At 40.0% G+C, this 12,260-nt stretch overlaps 1 protein-coding gene across 1 annotated transcript in view; it reads left to right on the forward strand.

Moving 5' to 3' along the window:
• Positions 1-12,260, forward strand: part of LOC583034 (E3 ubiquitin-protein ligase ubr3) — a 37,596-nt gene that overhangs the window by 11,500 nt on the left and 13,836 nt on the right. The window contains exons 14-29 of the mRNA XM_030990840.1: positions 713-846; positions 1,731-1,830; positions 2,297-2,366; positions 2,832-2,995; positions 3,652-3,799; positions 4,270-4,359; positions 4,822-4,977; positions 5,756-6,005; positions 6,300-6,503; positions 7,467-7,645; positions 8,104-8,264; positions 9,106-9,197; positions 9,542-9,697; positions 10,477-10,610; positions 11,351-11,461; positions 11,806-12,006. Of these exons, the coding sequence (XP_030846700.1) occupies positions 713-846; positions 1,731-1,830; positions 2,297-2,366; positions 2,832-2,995; positions 3,652-3,799; positions 4,270-4,359; positions 4,822-4,977; positions 5,756-6,005; positions 6,300-6,503; positions 7,467-7,645; positions 8,104-8,264; positions 9,106-9,197; positions 9,542-9,697; positions 10,477-10,610; positions 11,351-11,461; positions 11,806-12,006 (2,350 nt within the window). The remainder of the gene's footprint in view (positions 1-712; positions 847-1,730; positions 1,831-2,296; positions 2,367-2,831; positions 2,996-3,651; positions 3,800-4,269; positions 4,360-4,821; positions 4,978-5,755; positions 6,006-6,299; positions 6,504-7,466; positions 7,646-8,103; positions 8,265-9,105; positions 9,198-9,541; positions 9,698-10,476; positions 10,611-11,350; positions 11,462-11,805; positions 12,007-12,260) is intronic.

The raw sequence follows: 12,260 nt of genomic DNA on the forward strand, positions 1-12,260 counted from the left end.
TCAAAGACCTTTCCTGACTTCTTTTTTTAATACACCAGTTTACAGTTGTGTGCGCCATTTTAAACAAAGCCAATGACCTAGAGGTCATGTATTTATGCGTATTAGGATTGCGCCTATGCAAATTTTGATGATATCACTGCCCTACGCGCTGCGTTGTGCGCGCACATCATCATTTGCATGGGCGCAATCTTAATTTACGCATAAATACTAGAGGTCAGAGGTTATTGGCCCCGGAACCGGGTTATTGGCCCCGTTCCGGGGCCAATGACCCGAGGTCAACTGTCTGCGCATGCGCACTGATACAACTGTAAACTGGTGTATTACAAGATCAAACATGTGATCTCTATTTACTTGGTGCAAGCCGGCGTTTTTTTACAAATTGAATAATTTGAATAATTAATATTGAAGCCCTAACAAAATTGCCTCAAAGTGCCTCAAAAAAGTTAAAAATCTTTGAGTGACCGGTTTTACCATACTCATTTTCTCCAATAGACTGTAGTGTTATCAAAACCCATAGGAAAACGAAAAATTATATTTTGATTTCAAATCATAAATATCTTGCTAATCAGACAGCTGATCGGCTTGTAAAAGTCATGGGATTCCTGACTGACCTAAAGGTTTATAATTATGATCGCAGCATGAGCTAAAACCAGGACTTTGTATCGTAATCTGAGACAATGTTACCGAGTCACTTTAATGCATCTTCTTTCAGATTTCATGTGCTTGAATGGCTAGTGGTGGACCCTAACAAACCAGCCGGTCTGCTGGATCCAGAGAGAGTCATGCCGATGTTAGAGGGCGCCCTTCAACACATCGCAATGCTCGTCAGCATCAGGACGCATCTAGGTAAGTGAAAATTTGGTTATTCTGTAAAGCTAAGGTCACAAAGGTTCGTGCGAATCTCCCTGTTTTTCCATTGTCTTCCCGAATTTCCATTGTCTGAAAATTGTTCGTACGGCGTTCGTAGCAGTTGGTAATGGCATTTGTGACCGAGGCTTTACTCTCCAAATGTCAAAAACTGTCAATTTGTTAACCAATTCAAAACTTGTCAAGACACATTTATTCAAGATTGCTTTTGATGATTAACTTGCTCTGTTCACATTGATGTGTATTTCATATGTATTGTAATTTGTAGGATTATTTGCATTGTTTTGTTTAATATATAATTGTTTATCATTGTATTTTGTTTGTTATAGTGCTTAAAAACTTTGGTGATAAGCGCTTTATAATCACCGTTTTTATTATTATTATTATTCAATCTGGTTCTATTTTGTGAGCAGTTTGAATTACAGTAAGTACACTATTAAATAATAATCAGTGTGTTTGAAATATTATGGATTTGTTAATAATCGTAACTATTTACCGGTACATCCCCAAATTTGCCATTAAATTGAAATTTTCGAGATGTGTATTACTGGATGGTAATATCAGTATCTGTTTTCTCTTTCATTTCACCCAAGTAGTTATGGTAATCCCTTTGTAAAATTTTTCTTCCAATATTGCAATAATGAAAGTCGTCATGGAGTATCCTTAATTTGATGATCTAATAGGTACCCTGGAAATATTTTTGTCATGCTTTATTTTGTCAAAGATATTGGTTTAGGGTTATGGTTAGCTATTGTGTTAGGTTTAAGGTTGAGGTTTTGAATTTGGTCAGTGTTTGAAATTGATCATGGAGTAATTGTAGCTAGAGCGTGTGATATACAACCCTTGATTTGTTTTCTCACCAGGAATGTCAGAGATCGAGCTGATGCGGGATGAGATCGTCACTCTACTTTGTATGCAGGACAGAACACATAGTCATCTACAAGATAAAATATCCTTTTCTTAGTTAACCTCAATTCAAAACACCTTCAAAATAGAGCCAGGTTGCTTTAATTTTTCTCTTTTTCCCTTTAGAGGGACATATTTTGTTTTCTGTGTTACTGGTGCATTGCTACAGTGTATGTATACATTTATTGTTGCTACATGTAATTCCAGTTACATCATTCATCTTATGATAGCATTGCACACATATCCTCTTTAATACTTTGAACTTCAAAATTAAACCATAAGGAGAATTCTTAATGTATTCAACATGCTTTATGTTTCAGCCTGACATGGTCTCAATTTAATTCCTAACTTATCAAATTGAACAATAGAAATCTAAGAGAATTAAACAAAAAAGAAGTACTAAGATTTATTTTTATCCAAGATCCACCACTGTCATCTCTGTTGATGGTATGTACTGGGGAAGTACCGGTGCTTGTAAAAAGTAAATGTACTTCAGCATAAATAGTTCATTCCCTTAACTCAGTATAAATCACATTCCAGAGAAAACCGGCCTAATCAACTCGAATGGCAGGTTTGATGATATACTGAATGAGGTTAGTGCGTTAATGGCATTCTTTAACATTTTATTCTATTATTACGAACCTTATACATGTATATATTTTCGTGCAAAAGTACACACGCTAATTGTTATGCCTACTGTACGATGCACATTGCATGCACACACGATAGCTTATTGTATTTGTGTAGAGCGTTTATTGTTGTTTCCAAATTTGCAAAATATACAATATAAAAAAACATAAGAATATCCCATGTCTAAGTCTATTGTTCTCTCTGTCTCTCCTTCTTTCTCTCTACCCCGCCCTCTCCCTCTTTCTCTCTCCCCCTCTCTCTCTACGTCTCCCTCCCTCCTTCCCTCTCTCTCTTCTTATTACCTCTTTTTATTTAATATTATGTACATAACTACTTAATCACATTTGTAAGACCCTTGCTCTTCCTCATCTTTCATCTTGCCCTATGATGTAATACTGTTTTCCAACTGCTTACCGTCTTCCTTGCAGGTTGCAGACTACAGGGATCCACAGACGGAGGTAGATGGAGTACAGCAGGGCCAGTACTCCCCCAAGCCATCCGTCTGGCAGACAGAGTTTGATCCCCTGAGGACGATGCTCAGGTCCATGCAGCGCAAAGACTTCCAGAGCTCCCTGGATAGATACACTGATCAGTAAGGTCTCAATTGTGATTATTAATAATAGTAATAATACTTGGTTCTTTTATAGCGCATAACACATTACAAGATAGCATTCTTCTATGCGCTTTGAATAGACAGGAAATGATTATATAAGAAGAAGTCATACAAATTAGAAAATCCATTTAGAAGCAAAAAAGTACATGTAGTGTTGGACGCCGAGTTCATGGTGTTGTTCTTGAGTTAAAATTGTTGTTAGAAGTAGAAGTTGTGGTGATAGTGGTGCTGGAGGTTGCAGAGTTCCCTGGATAAATACACTGATCAGTAAGATCCCGGTTGTGATTATTGTTGTCGTCCTCGAGTTGAAATGGTTGTTAGAAGTAGTAGCGGTGGTGATATTGGTGCAGGAGATTGCAGGGATAGTAACTAGTGGTGTTCCCAGCGTTGGTTGAAGAGGAAGAGGAAGATGGAAGAAAACAAGGGGGAGAGAGAGAGAGAGAAGATAAAGAGGAAGAGGACAGTAGTTGTTCTAGCTCTGTTAGTAATGTAGTTATCTTTGATTAATATGGTTTTATTCTGTCATTATGGACAAAAACCAAATCTATTTTTCCATACAGTCCTGTTCAATCAGTGAAACTACGTGAATTTGAACAAACCTGATTTAATTTCTTCCCTTCATTTCCACCCACTAGATTGAAGCAATCTGGTCGGTATAAGGGTAGCACCCACCCCTGGCCCCCTTACCAGCCCCTCAAACCAATCAAACCAATCTACCAGGGGGTCAGAAGACTTCTCCACTCCAGATCCATGCATGCTGCTATCTTCAACATCCTCCATAAAGTAAGTATGGTAGCATGCAGGGGCATAGCAACAGGGGGTAGGGGGTGTGCTCGTCAATCATTTATTAAAAGGGGGATAGTAGAAGAGGGAGAAAGAAAGGGTGAGAGGGAAAGAAAAGTAAATAAGAAATTCTAGTGCCCCTCAAAAAAAAAAAAAATATATATATATATATATACCCTTAGGGTCAGAAGGGTTTTCCTCTCCAGAACCCTGCATGCTGCTATTTGAACCATACTAGCTACAGTGGGAAAGGGCTCATGCCCCTCAAAATGAAAAGAGAGAGAGAGAGAGAGAAGGAGAAAAGAAAGGGGAAAGGGAAAGGTGAGTACAAAGGGTAATGACCCCTCCCTCCCCCTTCCCCTCCCAGCTTTATCAAGCTACAGGATTTGAGAGTGTTTTAACGCATGAAGTACAGTTTTAGATTTATTTTAAAATGTTCTTTTGATTTTCGTTTCTTTCTTATCTTGTAGGCAATCCAAGACAAGAATATAAGTGACTCTGTTCTCTGCCTGTGTGTGGCGCTGCTCAACCTTGGACTGCAGTGTTCAGCAGATTTTCAGGTAATTGAATTTTATTTAGTTTTGTACAGTGTTAACCTGTAGGAACACTAAGCCTGATATAAATCAGAATACACATGTATCGGTATTTGTAATATTGTCTCTTATGGGTAAATATATTTTAAAGACAGTCTGTCCCTTTTGCAGGCAGAAAATATATAATTATGTAAATCCTATGGTAAACAAGAGATAACACCAACTAAAAACTCCTCTTTAAAAATTAGAACTGGTAATTGCCTCTATGTGGAATTATATCAACCATTTGGAATTTTCAAAACGCGTTGCAAAAAATAGGCTTAGAAGGTAGTCTGATTTTCAGACCCTCGTGCCGCATAGTCGTACATGTAGGTACGATCACAAAATTCTAGTTGCATAATTGCAATGTCATATTGAATGAAATAGTACATTATCAAAGGAAAGATGTATTGATATATTTCTGTGCCTGAATTTGTTTAACTTGTGCAGGTTTCTGATTCAACGCCCCCTGAGAGACTGCGCACCCCCATAGGATCCGATCTCTCCTCTTGGTATGATTCATCATTCCTCGTCACCAATATGACAAGGACCATCGACAGTCTCACGATCGGCTCCGGAGACCAGCAGGAACAGAGTTCCAGCAAGGTACAGTGATATCTGCTTTAATGAGCGAACACCTGGGGAGTGTTTCACAAAGACCGAGATTGACGTTAAGTTGGACTTGACTATGGCAGGCTGTTCATGCCGCTATTTTCTCTCATCATTCGCTGGCATCGGTTTCTCAAGGGACGTACCAATCTTGGTCACAAATCTACAGAATTTACATTTTTTGATAGTTCATTATTGAAGAAAAAAATAACCTAACGATCATAATTAAGAGACCAATGGTGAGAGCAACCAGTGGCATGAACGGCCTGCCATAGTTAAGTCCAACTTAAAGTCGATCTTAGTCTTCGTGAAGCACTCCCCTAAAGAAGGACAACCTGTCTACCAAAGGCTTTGAGCTCTAAGACTTATTCTTTGATGCAGACATGTTTATTGTCTTTCAGTTGGCTCAGTCGTAAAGCATCTGCTTGTCGAACCAAAGTTCTTGGGTTCGAATCCAACCCAGACGGATGACTGAAGTGTATTTTGCCCCTCCCTTTTTTAATAGACGCAGGCTATGTTAAGTGGAAAATACTCCGTCCCTCGGATAGGAAGTTAAATGGAGGCCCTGTGTAGAGGAGAGTCACCACCTTCGCACGTTAAGAACCCACTGCACTATTTGTATAAGAGTAGGGGGAAACCCCCGGTGTAGTGGTCCACCTGCATACCCCCAATCAGTTATACCGGGAGGAGAGACCAGAGGGTTACAGCGATTCAGTTTGCTTTTCGCCTCCCAGGCACAGGTGACACCAAATTAATAATAATGCTCTATGTGCAGGATCCTGCTAGTGACCTAGTCTTTGATGCAGACACCATGCTGCAGCAGATGTTGAACCAGGAGCTCTCCTCTGTCCTGGAGACCTGGGATCAGTCCAACGCAGCAGCGGTCAGTGCGGTCACCCAAGCTGGTCAAGATGTGGAGATGGCCGAGGATGATACAGCAGACGAGGAGGAGGAGATTGAGGAAGAAGAAGAAGAAGACGAGGAGGAGGAGGAGGTGATGGTCGCACATCATTATTTTGAAGAAGGTACACTCAACTCATTTAATTAACCCATTGCTTATGGCTGGCATATTAAATCCTCTGGGAATAAAAGAGTTCAGTACTGGATGGGTGAAAAATTTAAAACAATATACTTCGCCATGAAAGTCTTTATAATTTCTGAGTTTCTTCAGAAATAATCTTAATATATCTTAATATTTATTTAATTATATATTTTTTTCCTCATCAATTTCTTGTTGCTGCCTGAAGGGGTTATTGTTCAGAGTCGCATTGTATATACATTATATTTATTCCCATTCTTATGTCTTTATTTCTTGCTAGATATGAGTGATGATGATGAGGAGGAGGAGGGGCTTGGAGCAGCTGCAGGGGGCGTTGGTCTCCCAGACAACGAGGTCCTACATGAAGGAAGTCAGAGCGTACAAAGTGCAATAGAGTCAGTCATGGAGGAGGTCATCGAGCATAGCATGGTGCATCCTGTCGATGATGACGACGATGATGATGTCGGTGGGAAAAATGTCCCAGGCACGTGTATGCCTATTCTAAGCTTCTTTTGGCATCAAGACCAGGAGGATGTTTCACAAAGATCCTAAGTTGAACTTATCTCTAATTTGGACTGAACAATTATGGAAAGCTGTTAGCATCTTTGAAAATATTTTGTGAAATTTATTTTAAAAGGCATTAAATGTTAATTCAAATCATTCTTATTTTCTATTATCAAGGAGATTTCATGTTCTTTGATGTGAAATTTATGAAAAGTCTACAATGCTAGAATTTTTGCTTTTGAATATATTTTATTTTAAGGCTACAAATGGCTCTCCATAATGTTTAAGTCCTACTTAGAGTTAAGTTTGACTCAGGATCTTTGTGAAACACCCCCTAAACAGTACGCTGGTAGGCAAAGAATATTCTGTAGTGAGGATGAATTATCAAAACAAGCTACATGTACCTGTTATCAAGTTATCAATAACAAATTATGATAATTGTTATAAGATACTGAAATCCTGGCATTTGATCGGCTGTGAGCGGATTTGTCATAGATCTATGGCAGTTGTACCATTGTATTTTTCTTCTTCATTTATTCCCCTTTCCTTCTATCTTTCCTGTTCGATCTAGGTGATTAAATAGCCAGTCATTAGAAGATGCAAATGACCAGTCAATAGCACTTAAAAGGAGTGGGTCATCAGTTTCCATGTGCAGAAGGTCATAATTCGCTGACACCAGACTTAGTGGAAATACCATTAATAGGAGTACAAATCTGCACCCAGCAAACCTGTAGGCCCATCAAGATTTACCCCCTAATCTCTCGGAGAGTCTTCGGGTGAGGGAAAAAGCAAAGCATTACATAAGGTCTAATGGTCATAAAACTGAAGGCTAACCCTGGTGATTGACAACACCCCCTAGTGGGTAAACACCCGAACGGTGTTGAATTCCCCATGAGAGCTGGCTTCTATGTGTCTTTAATTGTCATTTTCTTGTCTACCATAGGAACGAGTAAGGGCAAGGCCAGTAAACAGCCGATAACCTGGCCGTCCACCGAGGAGTCTTACAGCATACCGGTAGGTGAGAGTCTGATCTCACTACTCATTAAGCTGCATAGCAAGCAGACAGGGAGAGAGGGGTCGTACATACCCATCAGCAAGAGAACACCTGGGATGGAACAAAAGGTATTTCATCTTTATTTCAGTCTTATATTAGGAGTATCTTTATCTTTTTTGGTCTCTTGACTGTCTAATTTCTCAGTTGAGCTTGTTATATATGTCGGTGTTGCTTTCTTATTTCTCTCTCTCTCTCTCTCTCTCTCTCTCTAACTCTCTCTCCATTTCTGCCTTTCTATCTCATCTGCACTCTTGTTTCTCTCCTTCCCTTTATCACACTTCTCCCCTCCCCTTCTCTCTCTCTCTCTCTCTCTCTCTCTTTCACTTTATCTCTCTTTCCCTCTTTATATTTTTAACTTTCATTTCCTCCTTAGCTTTCCTTGTAGCAAAGTTACTGATCCATCTACATTTGCCTATGCCTTACCTTCTGTCTTGTTCTAACAAATTTGAAATATTAGACATATGTGTGAATTCATTGCCTCTACAAGACATCATTTTGTAAACAATAATTTTGAATTTATTTCCAGGACTGTTTTGGCAGTGGACCCTACTACATCCAGGCTCTTCTGGACCGGTTCTGTTCCATGAACGAGGCTCAGAGCCTGGCTGTGGAGGCTTCGTGTTACAAGCAGGACAAGGAACAGGCCCAGAGCAGTTCCAAGTCTCCTGTAGACTCGGCTGCAGAGAGGTAGGTCCTCATGAGAACACAGCTCTTTAACCCATTGGCAACTAGAGATTTTGTAAAAATGGCCTATTACTCACTGGAAGATAGCATAATATCATGATTTTGACATTGTTCTGAACAATATTAAACAAGCGCTATTTTTCTATGCAGAATCCTACTGTAGACATTGAAAGGATTACGCGCGTATATAGTTATTATCGCGGTAGACCCTATAGAACGGGTACTACAGTGCGTTCAGTGAGGTAAAGGAGGGGCGGTTTTGGGCTGTCTAGTTGCCAGTTGCCAGTTGCTACTTTACATTTGATCTATTAATTAGTACATTTATGTTTGTAGACTTCTTGTGGTCTAGTGGATAAGTCATCAGACTCCAGATCACAAGGTTCTGGTTTCATGTCCCTTCCACTTCATTCACATCCTATGGCAAGACATCAATCTACATTTTCCACTCTCAACCCAGGTTTAGTGAGTGGATATTCAGTAGCCTTTTCCCTTGAAATGAAATGTGCTTAGAAATAGTTTCTAGAGCTTAAGGCACTAAAACAATTTCCAAAGCTCTTTCGGAGCATGCACAAATGTTATACCATAATGTGAAATATGCTATACAAGAATAGATTATATATTGTCAAATTATTGACATTTTGTTTGAATTCCTTTTTGTAGTGACAGGACAGTGGTATGATATATACTATAGAAAAGTTATAATGTACATGTATCATGGTGTGTGACAATGTACAGTATAGACATTTGTGAATATAGTCAAAAGAAAAGTAGTAACTTCTAGGCTCATGGCAACACAAATTTTGACCACGTTTTCTTTTCTTCTCTCTTTTCATTGGCATTGCAGGAGAAAAAAGGCTCAGGAAGCTCAGAAAAAACTTGTTGCAAATTTTGCATCCCAGCAAAAGAGGTTTTTGGAGAAGACCCTCGAAAAACAAGGTATAGAACCTGTCAATGTATCTGTTTGACTTCTGATGTGCACACTGTGCTTTATTAGTTTGTCACTATATTTGATTTATCAAGTTGCGTTTAGAAATCACTTTAGACTTTCACCAGTAATCACCTTCACCAAAGATTTACCGGTATATATACATCCCATTAACATCTTTTTGTGTACAGTGCTTGTAACTTTACCAAGACTAGGCAAATTTCTTAGCATTTTGATGATTCCAGAACCTTGCAGTACACACCAATACTTCTGCTCGATTCCACATCGTTCTTTCACAATGCAATCGCATGACCATAACTCAATTTTAACTTTCTTTTCTTCTCTGCAATTTCAGATGATGATGAGAGCATGGATCAGCATGATCCTGGCAAGAGTGCAGCTGAAGCTACTACCTCAGAGATAGAATATGAGTGTGTGATATGTGGACAAACAAGCCCTTCAACAGCAACTAAACCAATCGGACAAGTGGTACTCATGCAAGCAACTAATGGTAAGTGATGATGGTATGGTGATGGTAACGGTGGTAGTAGGGTTAGTGGTGACGATGGTAGTTGCGTTGATGTTGATGATGGTTGTGTCAGTGATAATGGTGGTGGTTGTGTTTGTGGTGGTGGCAGTAGTATTAGGGGTGAAGATGGTGGTTGCGTTGATGTTGATTGTGGTTGTGTCATTAATGATGGTGGTGGTGGTGGCAAACAAGCCCTTCAACAGCAACTAAACCAATCGGACAAGTGGTACTCATGCAAGCAATTAATGGTAAGTGATGATGGTATGGTGGTGATAACGGTGGTGGTAGTATTAGTGGTGACGATGGTGGTTGCGTTGGTGTTGATTGTGTCAGTGATAATGGTTGTGGTTGTGTTTGTGGTGGTGGCAGTAGTATTAGTGGTGACGATGGTGGTTGATGTTGATGATGATTGTGGTTGTGGTGGTGGCAGTGGTGGTGACAGAAGCTGTAGTGGTAGTTGTGGTGATTCTGGGTCTCCCTCTCGGTCTAGTTCCTTCCACTCTTCCCTCCAACACATCCCTTAAGAAGCTTTGGTATTTGACTTTTCTCTCCTTGACTAATCCTACCAGTGTAATTTGTTTACGACCTGTCGTACTAGGCCATAGATGCCTCAATGATCAGAGGATCCCACTACCTACCTGTACGACACCTCTCTGACTACATTGATGTTGATGATGGTGGTGGTATTAGTAGTCATAAGCTTGTGTCACCTCCTTGACCCTTGTTATGAGAAGATGTCTTTGCTTCCATTTGTCCTGCAGTACTAGGCCATAGATGCCTCAATGATCAGAGGATCCCGCTACCTGTAGGAGAGGACACCTCTCTGACTAGCATGGGGAGATGCTGGAGAGAGGAGATGCAGAGGCTTTCGACGCTCCTTGACAGCTTTGGAAAGGTGAAAAAAAGATAAATTATTCAAATTTATGACTTGTATATTGAGCACTAAAGATACATGTGTAGGTATGTAATGAGTGCTATTGCAAGTAGTTTACTTTAATGTGATGTTTAATTTGTCAGTTTATGACATCCATTGGACTTGTAGAGTCATAACCAAAATGTGAAATCTTTCTGCAATGTCCATATTCTGACAAATATTGAATGCTGATGTGGCAAGTTTATTTTAATAGCTCAGTTGTTAAAGCATCTGCCTGTCGAACCAAAGATCATGGGATCAAATCCAACCCAGATGGATGACTGAAGCCTTCGTTGTGTGTTAACGCGCCCCTCCCGTTTCATAGACGCAAGCTATCTTAAGTGAAAAACACTCCGTCCTTCGGATAGGATGTTAAATGGAGGCCCTGTGTGGAGGAGAGTCACAACCTTTGCATGTTGGAAACCAACTGCACTATTCATATGAAACCCAAGTGTAGTGGTCCACCTGTACACCCCCAATCAGTTATACCGGAAGGAGAATCCTGAGGGTTACATTGATATAGATCGCTTTTCGCCTCCCAGGCACAGGTGACACCAACATAATAATGATAATATCTAAAGCTAATATTTTGATTCTCATGACATTATTTGAGTTTTCAAAAAAATTATATATTTATATGCATCAGTATACATAGTGGAGGAGTTTAACATCACTATTTTGAATGTTGGTTTAACCACCTAGAATGTTTATCTGCTTTACAGGAGAGATCATGGGAAGCAGCTGGTACTGGCTGGGAGGGCGGGGTCCACATCCAGACGTGTGGGCACTCACTTCATCTAGACTGTCACCAAGCATACCTCACATCACTCAGGGTAAGTATATCCATTCCTCTTTCACTTGACCCCTTCCTCCTTGCCCCCCCCCCCCCACCTCGTGCGATCCTAGTAAAGGTGACCTAATAGGGGGTAGGGTCCATATGTAGACATGTTGACTCTCCCTTCATCTAGACTGTCACCAGGCATACCTTTCTTTATTTTATCTCTTTCATCTTGCCCTCAACTTGGCTCAAATGAATAGATACTCCGCAATTGAAGAAAAACAGTACTCGATATTCTATTACGGCTTTAACCCAGCTTGAAAACTCTAAAGTGCATATAGATAATACTACTATGTGAATAGATAATTATTGATGGGCTGTGTTTTCCCCTTCCCTCAGGGTCATAACTACCAAGCGCACGATCTGGACGTACGAAGGCGAGGAGAGTTCCAGTGCCCTTTATGTCGGCAGCTGGCCAACTCTGTCCTGCCGTTCATCCCTATCAGACCCTCCAAGGTCACTTCGCTGGAGCGGAAGAAGACGTCCCTGAACCGAGTCACCCATATTCTGAGTGGAAAAACACCCCGGTCAGATCCAATGGTAAGTCTGAATTTTAATAAATTTGGTAGGATGAATTAGACACCTTTGTCATAGGAAGCTACTATCTACCAATCTACTACAATACCATAAAGTTTTGCGAGCTTACATGAATTGTTGAACAGCCAAATGTCTATGTATCAAATAATTTGATACATAAACTGTAAAATGAAACAGTTTTATGTGCATTAAACTTCCACAAATTTGTTGAGTGGTCCAAATTCATGCCTCAAACTGATAGATATATAACACTGAAG

This window comes from Strongylocentrotus purpuratus, unplaced genomic scaffold, assembly GCF_000002235.5.
Source record: "Strongylocentrotus purpuratus isolate Spur 01 unplaced genomic scaffold, Spur_5.0 spur5_scaffold_19, whole genome shotgun sequence".
In the NCBI taxonomy this organism is placed as follows: domain Eukaryota; kingdom Metazoa; phylum Echinodermata; class Echinoidea; order Camarodonta; family Strongylocentrotidae; genus Strongylocentrotus; species Strongylocentrotus purpuratus.